The 14,192-nt window shown below is 49.5% G+C and overlaps 2 protein-coding genes across 5 annotated transcripts; one reads left to right on the forward strand and one right to left on the reverse strand.

Moving 5' to 3' along the window:
* The first annotated feature begins 80 nt into the window (after nucleotides 1-80).
* LOC6504506 (CAD protein) lies at nucleotides 81-13,759 on the forward strand. 4 transcript variants are annotated; one of them, XM_032452408.2, is made up of 9 exons: nucleotides 104-179; nucleotides 234-382; nucleotides 1,125-1,913; nucleotides 1,964-5,215; nucleotides 5,270-5,374; nucleotides 9,984-10,123; nucleotides 11,057-12,893; nucleotides 12,954-13,337; nucleotides 13,394-13,759. In XM_032452408.2, the coding sequence occupies exons 3-9, from the start codon at nucleotides 1,140-1,142 to the stop codon at nucleotides 13,601-13,603; spliced, it is 6,702 nt and encodes a 2,233-aa protein (XP_032308299.1). In that variant the 5' UTR covers nucleotides 104-179; nucleotides 234-382; nucleotides 1,125-1,139; the 3' UTR covers nucleotides 13,604-13,759. The 4 variants fall into 4 exon arrangements, with proteins under 4 accessions (XP_014759480.1, XP_044573195.1, XP_044573196.1 ...); XM_014903994.3 differs by lacking the exon at nucleotides 234-382 and having other exon boundaries at nucleotides 81-179; XM_044717260.1 differs by having other exon boundaries at nucleotides 96-382.
* Nucleotides 5,866-9,565, reverse strand: LOC6504402. Its single transcript, XM_001967003.4, has 2 exons — nucleotides 8,983-9,565; nucleotides 5,866-8,848 (listed from the first exon to the last, which is right to left on the reverse strand). Exons 1-2 carry the CDS (start codon nucleotides 9,522-9,524, stop codon nucleotides 6,388-6,390), a joined length of 3,003 nt encoding a protein of 1,000 aa, XP_001967039.1. The 5' UTR covers nucleotides 9,525-9,565; the 3' UTR covers nucleotides 5,866-6,387.
* Nucleotides 13,760-14,192: the final 433 nt, after the last annotated feature.

Genomic DNA, 14,192 nt, shown 5'->3' on the forward strand with positions numbered 1-14,192 from the left:
TAAACTATTTAAAAATAAACTAATATTATTTATTTTTTAACAGAATAATTTAAAAGTCTAGCTAGAAAAAAGCCAAACCGCCAAAGATCCAAGCTCAGAACGGAGAAGAAGCAGAGAGTGAGTGAGGCGGCGAATTTGGTTGTTCGGCTGCGCCACACGTTTTTCAATTCATTTGCGCGGTAAGTGATATAAATCGAGAAGAAAACAAGCTAGCTTGATTGTTTTTGTAACAGCGAGTGTGATAACTTCAAAACTTGATAAAATTCCACAAAAAGCAATCAAAATAAAGTCAAGCGCGTCTCAATTCAAAAAGAAGAAAACGTGCTCCCCCACAACCACAAGTGCAAGTGCAACAGAGTGGGTTTACAGTTAGTGTGAGTGTGTAAGTAGCAGGATAACGGAACTTCATGTAAAGGAATTTCTGCTTGTAATTCAATTAAAAATGATTGAATTAAGACTTCAATAGGCAAATTATAAGATCTTCAAGTCCTTGTGAACTTGATTACGCTTTTGTTATTGTTTTACAAAAAAAACAAAAACAAGAAACTGGTTCCAAAATCTAGTCTGGGATTTTTACACACGTGTTTGTACGCACACACACGCACACCAATCGGCAGACTTCATAAATTATGTCTATTTCTTTTTATCTCTTGCCGATAGTGGTCGGCGTTGTCGCCAAGTAAACAAAGCCACAAACTGGGCTGAATGACAACAAGAACAAACACGACGAGATAAGCACTGTCCATTCCCAATTAAAATCGAGTTGCTCCGTCTGCTTTCGGGTTTATTTTTAGTTCTCCCTTTTGTTGTTGTTTTTAAGAGTCTTTCTTGTAGGACCGTTGCTTAGAATGAACAGGTGAGAAAGACAGAGAGAGAGAGAGAGAGAGCATGTGCCGGCTTTGGAGCTGCTCTTCACTCTCTGCTGGGGGGCAGAGTTGTGGGTGGGAGTGGGAAAGAGAGGGAGCGATAAAAAACACATGTTGCTTTTGCGTCGCATTTTTTTTTGGTACCCTAGAATATCTTAGAGTTTGAAGGTATATAGGTTAGGCGGACCACATGTAAGTTTAAATTATTTATTTATTTATATTAATTTTTAATTATTTATTTTTATTTTTTCTACCCAGTACAGGGAATCCAAGATGCTGAACGAAACCACGGAATGTTATCTGGTTCTGGAGGATGGCACTGTCATGGCCGGCAATGCCTTCGGCTACGTGCCCTCGAACCCATCCGGCGGAGATGCTGTGGCCGGCATCGGCGGCGAAGTGGTCTTCCAAACGGGCATGGTCGGATATACAGAAGCCCTCACCGATCGCTCCTACAGCGGCCAGATCCTGGTGCTGACCTATCCACTGATTGGCAACTATGGTGTCCCGGCGCCCGAGGAGGACGAGCACGGCCTACCGCTGCACTTTGAGTGGATGAAGGGCGCTGTCCAGGCCACGGGCCTAGTCGTAGGCGATGTGGCCGTCAGTGCCTGGCACTGGCGCCTCTGGAAGACGCTGCCCGATTGGCTGAAGATGCACAAGGTGCCTGGAATCAGTGGCATCGATACCCGAGCCCTCACCAAGAAGCTTCGCGAGCAGGGCAGCATGCTGGGCAAGATTGTTTACGAAAAGCCGCCGGTCCAGGGTCTGGAGAAGTCCAGTTTTGTGGATCCCAATCTCAGGAATCTGGCCAGAGAGTGCAGTGTCCAGCAGAGGAAGGTTTTCGGAGATCCTAATGGATCTGGTCCGCGCATCGCCATCCTGGATTGCGGCCTCAAACTGAATCAGCTGCGGTGTCTGTTGCAGCGGGGTGCTTCGGTTACCCTGCTCCCGTGGAGCGCCAACCTGGAGGAGGAACAGTTCGACGCCCTCTTCCTGTCCAACGGACCCGGTAATCCCGAGAGCTGTGATGAGATCATCCAGCAGGTGAACTGCCTTGTCTTTCATTATAAACCCAACTAATACCCTTTCTTTAGGTTCGGAAGGTGCTGAAGAATGGAACGAAACCCATTTTTGGCATCTGCCTGGGCCACCAGCTCCTGGCGAAGGCCATCGGCTGCTCCACCTACAAGATGAAGTACGGCAACCGTGGTCACAACCTGCCCTGCCTGCACCGGGCCACAGGACGCTGCCTGATGACCTCGCAGAATCATGGATATGCCGTCGATCTCCAACAACTCCCCCAGGATTGGTCCGAACTGTTTGTGAATGCCAACGATGGCACTAACGAGGGCATCGTCCATGCCACCAAGCCCTATTTTTCGGTTCAGTTCCATCCGGAGCATCATGCCGGACCGCAGGATACGGAGTTCTTGTTCGACGTCTTCTTGGAGAGCATCAAACGCCAGGATGTGACCATTGCTCAGTTGATTGAGCCGCATCTGAAGCCGGCGAGGATTGCCGACCAGCCGTCGGTGGTGAAGCCGCGAAAGGTCCTGATCCTGGGCTCGGGCGGTCTGTCCATTGGCCAGGCTGGCGAGTTCGACTATTCGGGATCGCAGGCCATCAAGGCGATGCGGGAATCGAATATCCAGACGGTGCTCATCAACCCAAACATAGCCACCGTCCAGACCTCGAAGGGGATGGCGGACAAGTGCTACTTCCTGCCCCTGACGCCGCACTACGTCGAGCAGGTGATCAAGTCGGAGAGGCCCAATGGAGTGCTCCTGACGTTCGGCGGGCAGACCGCCCTCAACTGCGGCGTGGAGCTGGAGCGAGCCGGTGTCTTCGCCAAGTACAATGTACGGATTCTGGGCACACCCATTCAGTCCATCATCGAGACGGAGGACAGGAAACTGTTTGCCGATCGCGTCAACGAGATTGGCGAGCAAGTGGCGCCCTCGGAAGCGGTCTACTCCGTGGCGGAGGCCCTGGAGGCGGCCAGTCGTCTGGGCTATCCTGTGATGGCCAGAGCTGCCTTCTCTCTCGGCGGATTGGGTTCCGGCTTCGCCAACAATGAGCAGGAGCTCCAGAGCCTGGCCCAGCAGGCCCTGGCCCATTCCAGTCAACTGATCGTGGACAAGTCGCTCAAGGGCTGGAAGGAGGTGGAGTACGAGGTGGTTCGCGACGCCTACGACAATTGCATCACGGTCTGCAACATGGAGAACTTTGATCCCCTGGGCATACACACCGGGGAGAGTATAGTGGTGGCCCCATCCCAGACACTCTCGGATCGGGAGTACCAGATGCTGCGGAGTACCGCCCTGAAGGTTATCCGGCACTTTGGCGTCGTCGGAGAGTGCAATATCCAGTACGCTCTGTGCCCGCACTCGGAGCAGTACTACATCATCGAGGTGAACGCCCGTCTGTCGAGGAGCTCCGCCTTGGCCAGCAAGGCTACCGGCTATCCCCTGGCGTATGTGGCCGCCAAGCTGGCCCTGGGACTGCCCCTGCCGGAGATTCGCAACTCGGTGACGGGGAATACGACGGCCTGCTTCGAGCCATCGCTGGATTACTGTGTGGTGAAGATACCGCGCTGGGACCTGGCCAAGTTCGTGAGGGTCAGCAAGCACATCGGCAGCTCCATGAAGAGTGTCGGCGAGGTGATGGCGATTGGACGCAACTTCGAGGAGGCCTTCCAGAAGGCGCTGCGCATGGTGGACAGCGATGTGCTCGGCTTCGATGCCGGCGTCCTGTCGGTGGACGAGGATCAGTTGGCCGAGCAGCTGTCGGAGCCGACGGACAGAAGGCCTTTCGTCCTGGCCGCTGCCCTGGAAAAGGGACTGGACATCCAGAAGCTGCATGATTTGACGAAAATCGACTGCTGGTTCCTGGACAAGCTGGAGAGGATCATCACGATGAACACGGAGCTGAAGCGTCGCAGCAATGAACAGAGGGCTGACCTGCTGCTGGAGGCCAAGCGCCTGGGTTTCTCCGACAAGCAGATAGCGAAGGCCTTCAAGAGCACGGAACTGGCCGTCCGGCACCTGCGGCAGGAGCTCGGCATCCGGCCGCACGTCAAACAGATCGACACCGTGGCCGGCGAGTGGCCGGCTAGCACCAATTACCTGTACAACACGTACTCTGGGTCGGAGCACGATGTGGACTTCCCCGGCGGGCATACCATTGTCGTGGGCTCGGGCGTCTACAGGATCGGCTCGTCCGTGGAGTTCGATTGGTGTGCCGTGGGGTGTCTGAAGGAGTTGAGGAAACTGCAGCGACCCACCATCATGATCAACTACAATCCGGAGACCGTCTCCACGGACTACGACATGTGCGATCGGCTGTACTTCGAGGAGATCAGCTTCGAGGTGGTCATGGACATCTACGAGATGGAGTCCAGCGACGGCATCATCCTCTCGATGGGCGGCCAGCTGCCGAACAACATTGCCATGGACCTGCATCGTCAGCAGGCCAAGGTACTGGGCACTTCCCCGGAGTCCATCGACACGGCGGAGAACCGGTTCAAGTTCTCCCGTATGCTGGATAGGAAGGGCATCCTGCAGCCGCGCTGGAAGGAGCTGACCAACCTCCAGTCGGCCATCGAGTTCTGCGAGGAGGTCGGCTATCCCTGTTTGGTGAGGCCGTCGTACGTCCTGTCCGGCGCTGCCATGAATGTGGCCTATTCGAATCAGGATCTGGAAACGTATCTGAACGCCGCCTCCGAGGTGAGTCGGGAGCATCCGGTGGTCATCTCCAAGTTCCTAACCGAGGCCAAGGAGATCGATGTGGATGCGGTGGCCGCCGATGGCCAGATCCTTTGCATGGCCGTCTCCGAGCATGTGGAGAATGCCGGCGTTCATTCCGGTGATGCTACTCTGGTGACTCCGCCCCAGGATCTCAATCCGGAGACCTTGGAGGCCATTAAGCGGATTACCTGCGACCTGGCCAGTGTCCTGGATGTGACAGGACCCTTCAACATGCAGCTCATCGCCAAGAACAACGAACTGAAGGTCATCGAGTGCAATGTCCGTGTCTCCAGGTCCTTCCCGTTCGTCTCCAAGACGCTCGATCATGATTTCGTGGCGACGGCCACCCGGGCGATTGTCGGACTGGACGTGGAGCCCACGGATGTCCTGCACGGCGTGGGCAAGGTGGGTGTCAAGGTGCCCCAGTTCAGCTTCTCCCGGCTGGCCGGCGCCGATGTCCAGCTGGGCGTGGAGATGGCCTCCACCGGCGAGGTGGCCTGCTTCGGCGACAACCGATACGAGGCCTACCTGAAGGCCATGATGTCCACTGGCTTCCAGATACCCAAGAACGCCGTCCTCCTTTCGATTGGCAGTTTCAAGGTAAGATTTTATTTAATATATTTTTTATTAATTAAAATTTATACTTCTTGGCAGCACAAAATGGAGCTCTTGCCTTCCATCCGGGATCTGGCCAAGATGGGCTACAAACTGTATGCCTCCATGGGAACTGGAGACTTTTATGCCGAGCATGGAGTGGACGTGAGTACAAATATATATTTTATTTTTATCATTTTTAGGGAAATATTTTAGTCCTAATAATATATAATAGAGAAAAATATCATTTTCTTAGAGTCTATGGTTCAAAAAAATAAGTTTTTAAGTTAAAAGTTAAGTTAAAAGTCTATAAAATTACAAAAATTACATTTTTTAAAAAGTCTATAGTTCAAAAAAATAAATTTTGAAGTTTTTTAAATTAAATAAATATAAATACTATTTATTTGAATGCAATTCTTAAAAAACTTTCAAAATTCTTGAAAAAAACTTTAATCTTTTTGTTTTGTTTATAATTTGTTTACCAATAATCTAATTGATTTATATAAAAAATATATATTTTTTTGAATAAAACCATTGGAGAACAAGCCATCAAAATATTTCAAAAACAGTTTTCAACTCTTTTTTGCTAAAATATATACTTTTTTCAATCTTACCTCTTTTTTATTAAAAAAAATTCAAGGGTTAAGAGTTAATTAGTTTATTGTTTTTTTTATTGTTAGAAATAGTATAGTAAGTAGTTTAGTAGATAGTTTAATATTATAAGTAAAATAGTATATTGTTAAATATTTTACATATATTTTAATCTTAAAGAATAGTATGGTAGAATATTTTTATATTTTATATAAATTTTAATACTCTTCGCACGAGAGTGCGCTCTTATGTATAATATATTCGTGTATTTTTTATATAATACTATAAATTGCTGAATCAGTGACAGCCTCTGCTTACGTTATATAAACAAATATTAGTTGTGATTTATGCAATCAGATAGCGCTTTTTAATGGCTTATTTATGATACTTTTTTTAGAATTGCTTGCAATTAATTGATTGGCGTTTTTTTGTCGCTCTACAAGTTGACGCAATTCCCGTCAGTTGTATCTTATCTGAGCCGACTTTTCTTGATAATTTTCTTTTGTATTCTGCTCTTTGTAACATATGGTACATAACTGTAGGAATAATCCGAAAATCCCACCGGGAAACTAGGTTACGGATGGCAGTCACTTGAATTTTTGGGTCGTGGCCTCGGAGGCTTTCAGAATCAGTTGCTGCATTTTGTTCCGAAGATTGGAATCGCCATCCAAGCGATTTAATAATCTGTTTATGGGATTGGCTAAGGTGTCCTTGAGAGTGCCTTGGCTCTCCTCGTCCTTGGGTGTCTCCCCATTTTTCACATCCTCAAGAGTCTTTACAGGACCATGGTCCAGTTCGATTTCTTCTATTTTGTCCATATCTTCATCAGGATTTTGTGTCCGGTTCTCTGGAGGATTCTGATCCCGGAGGACTCTTATTGTTTTCTTCGCCGCCGAGTTGGGAGAATGAATCTGAACCGTGTGCTCGGCGAAGGTGATCTTCTTCTCCACGGGAATGGGGAATCCCCCAGCTCGGGGCAGGACTGGGGTCTCGCTCATGGTCTCGATTTTGGCAGCCACTTGCTGGAGTTCAGTGACGAAATGCTCGGATTTCTGGGAGCAGCCGAGATTCTGGTACAACTTACAGAGCCGTTGACCCTGCATCAGATACAAGAGGGCATGGTTCCGGTTGCCAAAGTGGACGGCCTGCTCGGTCATGGCCAGGGAGTGGTCCAGAAAGAGCTCGAGCAGGTTGGTGCGTCGCAGGATCTCCAGGCCGTTGTCCAGTTGGGGGGCATTCATCGCCGAGGACTCGTGGAAGCCGGAAGAGCCTACTGAGGATATCGAGGCGGAGCCGTAGTATATATCGGAATAATCGGCAGCCAATTTCAGTAGCTCGTCCATGGAATCTAGATAGGATTTGCCTTGATCTTCCGCCTGGACCTGCTTCACTTTCGGCTGCCTCTGTTGGACTCGTCGGCGCTGCCTAGTTTTGGGTCGCTCCTGATGCTCCGGCAGGCCGAGGAAACCCATCGCATCGGTCACTTGGCTCGTAATTCTGGATGGCAGTTTCGGCTCCGGTAGATTCTCCTTCAATTCCGTGTCCAACGAACGCGGACCGGTGAACTTACTCCAACTTTTCAGCTCCAGGAAGTCCCGGCTGCACAGATTCTCCAGCAATCGTTTGTAATCCAACTGGGGATAGAAGTCCGGCGAGTGCTGGAGCTTCCTCAGAGCCCACACAACGTGGAGCAGTGGCTGCTCTGCTATTCCGTCCATTTTCTTCTTCAGCTCCATCAGCGTATACTCCGGGATGTGCTCAAAGAGATTCCGCTCCTTGATAAAGTAGTCACTCAAGTGCTTCCGCGCCAGGCAGTCGGCAAAGGAGCGAATGAATCCCACCAGACTCTCGCCGAGGAACTCCTCCGGCCAGTTGTTGCTGTGCTGCTCGCATTGCCAGTAGAGATGCGCCCGTAACTGCTCGAGGAGATCGCCGGGGGATTGGTCGGACGACTCCTCCACAAAGGTCCTGATCAGTAGCTTCATCAGCTGGAACACCTTCAGTTGCATCGGTGTGAGGCAGTACCGTTCCAGATACAGCTCCGCTTGGGGGAATCGAATCTTCCACTCGAGGTCCCTGAAGGGATTTATTGTGTGTTTGGGCGAATGGCCCACCGGCACCAAGTGGCAGCCCATGGATCGGATCTTCTCGCGCATCTGCTTGGTGGGCCATTGGAACTGCTCGCCCGTGTGTAGATTGGTGACCCGCGGACCCTCCCGCAGGTTGAAGGCGAAGGCGCAATCCGGCCAAATGGGTACATGGATGGCGGGCACCAGCTCCTCCCGACTGGTATAGACACTGCATCCGCGGTACTTGCCGTTCTTCATTTGAGCCTGACTGATGCCCAGTTCCGGGCCTATTTTCTGGCGAAGAAGTTCTCCGAAATAGAGCATGAAATGCGGTGATCCGAGGTACCATTGATGGCGTTGCTCCATATGACATTGTCGGAGTACCTGAACTTTCTCATAGCCGGCGTGATAGTCCTCATCCAGGTGCTCCGTCGGCGGATCATCCTCTTCCTGCTCATCCTCCTGGTCACTAAGTAGCTCCTCACCATCGCTCACCTCCGACCAAGACGGCATATAGTCCGCCAATCGACGCACACAGGCCTGTGGCAGCTGATCACTCGCCACAGGATCGATCCCCTTCAGCTTCAGGTCCTCCAGTGGCAGCAGTCTGTCCAAGTACACATGATCGTAGGTCTCGGATGAGTAGCCGGAACTAGCGGAAGCTAGGGAGTAGGTGGACGATCCATCCTTCGTATAGATCTCACCCTCGTCGAGGCTGTAGGTGGGTGACTCCACGCGCGGATGATTGGCCTGATCCCGTAGCTTCAGTCGCACATAGCCCTTCCAGCAGGCCTTCTCCATCAGCTGGAAATACTTTGAGGAGCTGGACATGGTTCGGTAGTACTCAGTGTCCAGGATCACCTTGCACAAGGCGGCAATGGAGTCATAGTTGGCATCCTGGGGTCCCGAAACGTCCACGTTCTCAAAGATCACATAGGTGAGGGGTTTCTGAATCGGCTGGAGAGATGACTTCGAGGTCCTAGAAACCAACAAGGTATTTCTATAATTCTCTATTTTTTTTTTTAAAGGATAATCTTCAAAAGTCACGGTCGCCACAATTTTCTTTTCTTTAGAAATCACTCTCACATAAAAAAAAAATTAAGAATCTCTTACCCAGACTTGTAGAGGAGATTCCGGGCCACTGCCATGTCGATGGCACTGCTCTGGAAGAGGCTGTGGTCACTGGAGGAGTACTGCTTCGCGTTCGCATCCACCTGGGCCATCTCCGGCTCGAAGTGGACGAAGAACTGAAGGCCCAGCAGGAGCTGGTTGAGCAGAAACGTGTGCAGTTTGTCCTTCAACTGCTTGAGAGCCCTTTCCTCGACTGTACGCTGGAGTTCCTCTCGCTGCTGTTCCAGTGTCCTGGCATACAGAGCACTGACACATTCGGTGGGACTGCTGCCGTTGCTGCCACCCAGCAGACGCAGCTGGGGCGCCTGTTGCGGATGGTGGCCATGATCCCGCTGCTCCAACTCGATGGGCACTTCCTTGTGCCCAGCTTTTCGCATTTTTTTCTCTCTCATTTTGCGGATCTCCCGCGATTGCTTCTCCTTCAACTGATCCATCTTCGGATCCCGCTGCTGGGGCATTGCAGCCTGGAGGGCATTCGGTGTGGAGGAATTGTGCTCCACTGATTTCGACCAACTACAACCCATTTCGATGTAACCCGTCAGCCGAATGACTGACGACTAGTGTCGCCATTGAAAGCAATTCAATATTGCTTCTTTCCGCTGATAAGACGAACAATCAGACGATCAAAAATCAGATAACGCAACCGACTTCCCTTCGGCACTTCCGACTTCTTAAATATGTTCCTTAAATAAGTTATAGAACAATACCCGTTCATAACTCGATTTAATAATTGTTTAGAGCTGTGTTACGAACTATCGTAGCTATTTGAATTGTGAATTGGAGTAGTGCGAGGTATCTCCCAGTTGAAAGACTTTCTTGTACTGTTCTGATAAATAAAGACATGAAAAGTGCATTAATTGCGATTTATCTACATTGTGCGACAAGTTACGACTGTCCTTGGGCCGTCAAGTGCATTTATTCAATTATTTGTTATTGTATTTTGTATTTGATTTCACATTTTATACAATCTGTTTGGCTTTCAGGTGGAATCTGTGCAGTGGACGTTCGATAAGACGACTCCAGATGACATTAACGGGGAGCTGCGCCACCTGGCCGAGTTCCTGGCCAATAAGCAGTTCGACTTGGTCATCAACCTGCCCATGAGCGGAGGCGGCGCCAGACGGTGAGTGTACTTTACTTAGGTACTTAGATGGTAAGCCGATGGTAGCTGATGTTTGATATTTTTATTGTCCTAGACAACAAGGTTCTACAAAACCCATCCCCAAGTTAATGAACTTGCCATAATACTTGTGATACTATCTCTTTGTTACTATATTGTATAAAGTCTTAGCTAAATAAATAGATATATCAGGTATAATAGTCTATAAAATAGACTCCATATATAAATAACAAATATCAGCAATTATGAAACTATTTTGTTATAATTGATTTCATCAAAAAGCCCTATCAGAATTTGAAACTGCGCATTGATACCTAAACTCTTAAATGCCTAACAACTGACTGTCGTTGAAAACTATTCAAAATTATGATTCATTTTGTTAACAATTTGATTCTGAAACCTGGAACTCCTCCTTTATTGTCCATGAGATAGTGTAGTGTTTGGTTTAAAAGTCAATTTCCGTAACTTGATTTCGTATTGTTAGCTTAACAAATGACTTTAAACAATACTCAAGCATGGGTATAAGATATTAACTTGGGTTACTTGGACTATTACATTGTACTTGTGACGAAGAGTCTTAAATTTCAAAATTGGAATAGTTGGATAGTAATTGGAAATAGATTTTTATTTTGTTCAGCTTATTCTTATTATATTATAGTTCTAATATGAGAGAGTTCATGAGATCCTCTCTAATATATATAGTATAGTGCAGTTCTTTCGTCACCTACGTCAATAAACTCTATAATTTATAATGTAATTAATGGTAGAAATGGTGAAATATGATTACCAATACACTCCTTTGTATATCTTACAGTGTATTCTTATTATAGTTTAGTTCTAATATGAGAGAGTACATGAGATCCTCTCTAATATATGTATATAGTATAGTATAGATCTTTCGTCACCTACTAATACACCCCTTTGTATGTCTTACAGTGTCTCCTCGTTCATGACGCACGGCTATCGCACTCGTCGCCTGGCGGTGGACTATTCGATTCCCTTGGTGACGGATGTCAAGTGCACCAAGTTGCTGGTGGAATCGATGAGGATGACGGGCGGCAAGCCCGCCATGAAAACGCACACGGACTGCATGACATCGCGACGGATCGTCAAGCTGCCCGGCTTCATCGATGTCCACGTCCATCTGAGGGAGCCGGGTGCCACGCACAAGGAGGACTTCGCCAGCGGAACGGCCGCAGCTCTGGCCGGTGGTGTGACCCTGGTCTGTGCCATGCCCAATACCAATCCCTCGATCGTGGATCGCGAGACCTTCACCCAGTTCCAGGAGCTGGCGAAGAATGGAGCCCGCTGCGACTATGCGCTGTATGTGGGCGCCACGGACACCAATTGGGGTCAGGTCCAGGAGCTGGCCAGTCAGGCGTGTGGCCTGAAAATGTATCTGAACGATACCTTCGGTACGCTGAAGCTAACGGACATGAACTCCTGGCAGAGGCATCTCACCCACTGGCCGAAACGGGCGCCGATCGTCTGCCACGCCGAAAAACAAAGCACGGCGGCTGTGATCCTGATGGCCCATCTGCTCGATCGGCCCGTTCACATCTGTCATGTGGCCAGGAAAGAGGAGATCCAACTGATACGGGGGGCCAAGGAGAAGGGTATGCGAGTGACGTGCGAGGTGTGTCCGCATCACTTGTTCCTCAGCACCAAGGACGTGGATCGTTTGGGCTTCGGCATGGCGGAGGTGAGGCCGCTGCTCTGCTCCCCCGAGGATCAGGAGGCGTTGTGGGAGAACCTCGAGTATATCGATGTATTTGCCACCGATCATGCGCCACACACGTTGGCCGAGAAGCGGTCGGAGAAGCCACCACCTGGTTTCCCCGGACTCGAGACCATACTGCCCCTGCTGCTGCAGGCTGTCCATGAAGGTCGTCTGACCCTCGAGGATATCAAGCGAAAGTTCCATCGCAATCCGAAGACTATCTTCAATCTGCCGGAGCAACCGCACACCTATGTGGAAGTGGATTTGGACGAGGAGTGGACCATTGCCGGTGGTGAGCAAAAGACCAAGGCCGGCTGGACACCATTCGAGGGCCAAAAGATCAAGGGTCGTGTCCACCGCGTCGTGCTGCGCGGCGAGGTGGCCTTCATCGATGGCCAGGTGCTGGTGAAACCCGGTTTTGGCCAAAACGTCCGAGCCAAGCAGTCCGGCCAGCTGCAAGCGGATCAGTCCTCCCAAGATCTTCTGCCCAGTGACAGCGATGCCAACGATACCTTTGCCCGTCTCCTAACCACCGCCGACGGTGTTGCCGCCTCCGGCACGAAGGTCCATTTCGTGGACGAGACTAAGGAGTTCCTGCGCCCCGTATCGCCATCGCCACGTCTGCGTTTGGACTCCTCTAGTAATGCTACTTTGCGGGAATACTTGCAGCGCACCTCCATGCCCGGTTCCAGTCCAAATCCTGTGGCCCATTCACTGGTGGGCAAGCACATCCTGGCCGTGGATATGTTCAACAAGGAGCACTTGAACGACATCTTCAATCTGGCGCAGCTTCTGAAGTCGCGGGTGACCAAAGATCGGCCGGTGGACGAGCTGTTGCGCGGCAAGATCATGGCCAGTGTCTTTTACGAAGTGAGCACCCGGACGCAGTGCAGCTTCGCGGCTGCCATGTTGCGTCTGGGCGGTCGGGTGATTAGCATGGATCAGGTCAGCTCATCGGTGAAAAAGGGCGAATCCCTGGAGGACAGCATCAAAGTGATGGCCAACTATGCCGATGTCATGGTTCTGCGTCATCCCACTCCGGGAGCTGTTGCGGTTTGTTGATAGTTTCCTATCTTTTTTTGGATTCAATAGTAATATGCTTGTTATTTTCAGCGCGCTGCTACCTTCTGCCGGAAACCACTGATCAATGCTGGCGATGGCGTTGGAGAACATCCCACCCAGGCTCTGTTGGACATCTTCACCATTCGCGAGGAGATCGGTACGGTCAATGGCCTGACCATCACCATGGTCGGTGATCTGAAAAACGGACGCACCGTCCACTCCCTGGCCCGCCTCCTCACCCTCTACAATGTAACGCTTCAGTACGTGGCGCCGGAGAATCTACAGATGCCTGACGAGATTACCCAGTTCGTCAATTCGCGTGGAATCAAGCAAAACTTTGCCTACAGCCTCAACGATGTCCTGCCCACCACGGATGTGCTCTACATGACCCGAATCCAAAGGGAGCGATTCACCAGCCAGGCGGAATACGAAAAGGTAAATTTTTATATTTATGCTTTATACTATTTACTAAATCTAAAATTCTATTTCAGTGCTGTGGACAACTGATAATTACGCCTAAACTGATGACCCTGGCCAAGAAACGGTCCATTGTCCTGCATCCGCTTCCACGTCTGGACGAAATTAGCCGTGACTTTGACTCCGATCCGAGGGCGGCATATTTCCGACAGGCGGAATACGGCATGTACATCCGGATGGCTTTGCTGGCCATGGTCGTTGGATGTCGCAATACGGCTATTTAGTGGATTTCGGAGCTTCTGGGCATCAATTTCTGCCTTCTCTTGACACATTTTACTGATTTTCTCTTTTTTTTATACCTTTTTTATACAATCCCTATTTTTTTATTCACTATTTGAATGCATAAATGAATAAATTGTTCAAATAGTTATATAGTTAAATAGTTCAAATAGTTATTTTTTGGTTGGAATGTTATTCTGCGGCGCAACCGGATGGAAAAGTCCTGCAAAAATGTTCATAACTTGGTTTTATAATTCGCAAGCGCTTCAAGCGGAAGAAATTCTCTAGAAACTCCATTCGTGGCCCGATCTGGCAATGCCGTGCATTTTTGGAATCAGGACTCGAATGTCCTTCGAACTGCATCTTTAGTTTTTCGAAATCGAACAACTCATTTTCGGCCCGATTTTTGAAAAAATGGAAAGGGGTTACATCACGTTTTTTCTCGATTTTCGCGAAAAATTTTGTTGTCCGATTTCGGCGATCTTTGGGTGCATTTCGACTAATTTTGGGGCGCTGATTCCGAAAATGTACGCCGTTGCCAGATCGGATGAGAAATGGCCGAGATATGAGCAGTTGAAAAACGTGTACTTTCTA

Source organism: Drosophila ananassae, chromosome XR (assembly GCF_017639315.1).
Source record: "Drosophila ananassae strain 14024-0371.13 chromosome XR, ASM1763931v2, whole genome shotgun sequence".
In the NCBI taxonomy this organism is placed as follows: domain Eukaryota; kingdom Metazoa; phylum Arthropoda; class Insecta; order Diptera; family Drosophilidae; genus Drosophila; species Drosophila ananassae.

Excerpts from the sequence above, each read along its gene's own strand:
- LOC6504506 (XM_014903994.3), top strand. The coding sequence starts at position 1,140 with ATGCTGAACGAAACCACGGAATGTTATCTGGTTCTGGAGGATGGCACT. Across the intron at positions 10,124-11,056 it reads AGCGGAGGCGGCGCCAGACG|TGTCTCCTCGTTCATGACGC; the intron begins GTGAGTGTACTT and ends TATGTCTTACAG. Across the intron at positions 12,894-12,953 it reads CCACTCCGGGAGCTGTTGCG|CGCGCTGCTACCTTCTGCCG; the intron begins GTTTGTTGATAG and ends TGTTATTTTCAG.
- LOC6504402 (XM_001967003.4), bottom strand. The coding sequence starts at position 9,524 with ATGGGTTGTAGTTGGTCGAAATCAGTGGAGCACAATTCCTCCACACCG. Across the intron at positions 8,849-8,982 it reads AATCTCCTCTACAAGTCTGG|GACCTCGAAGTCATCTCTCC; the intron begins GTAAGAGATTCT and ends GTTGGTTTCTAG.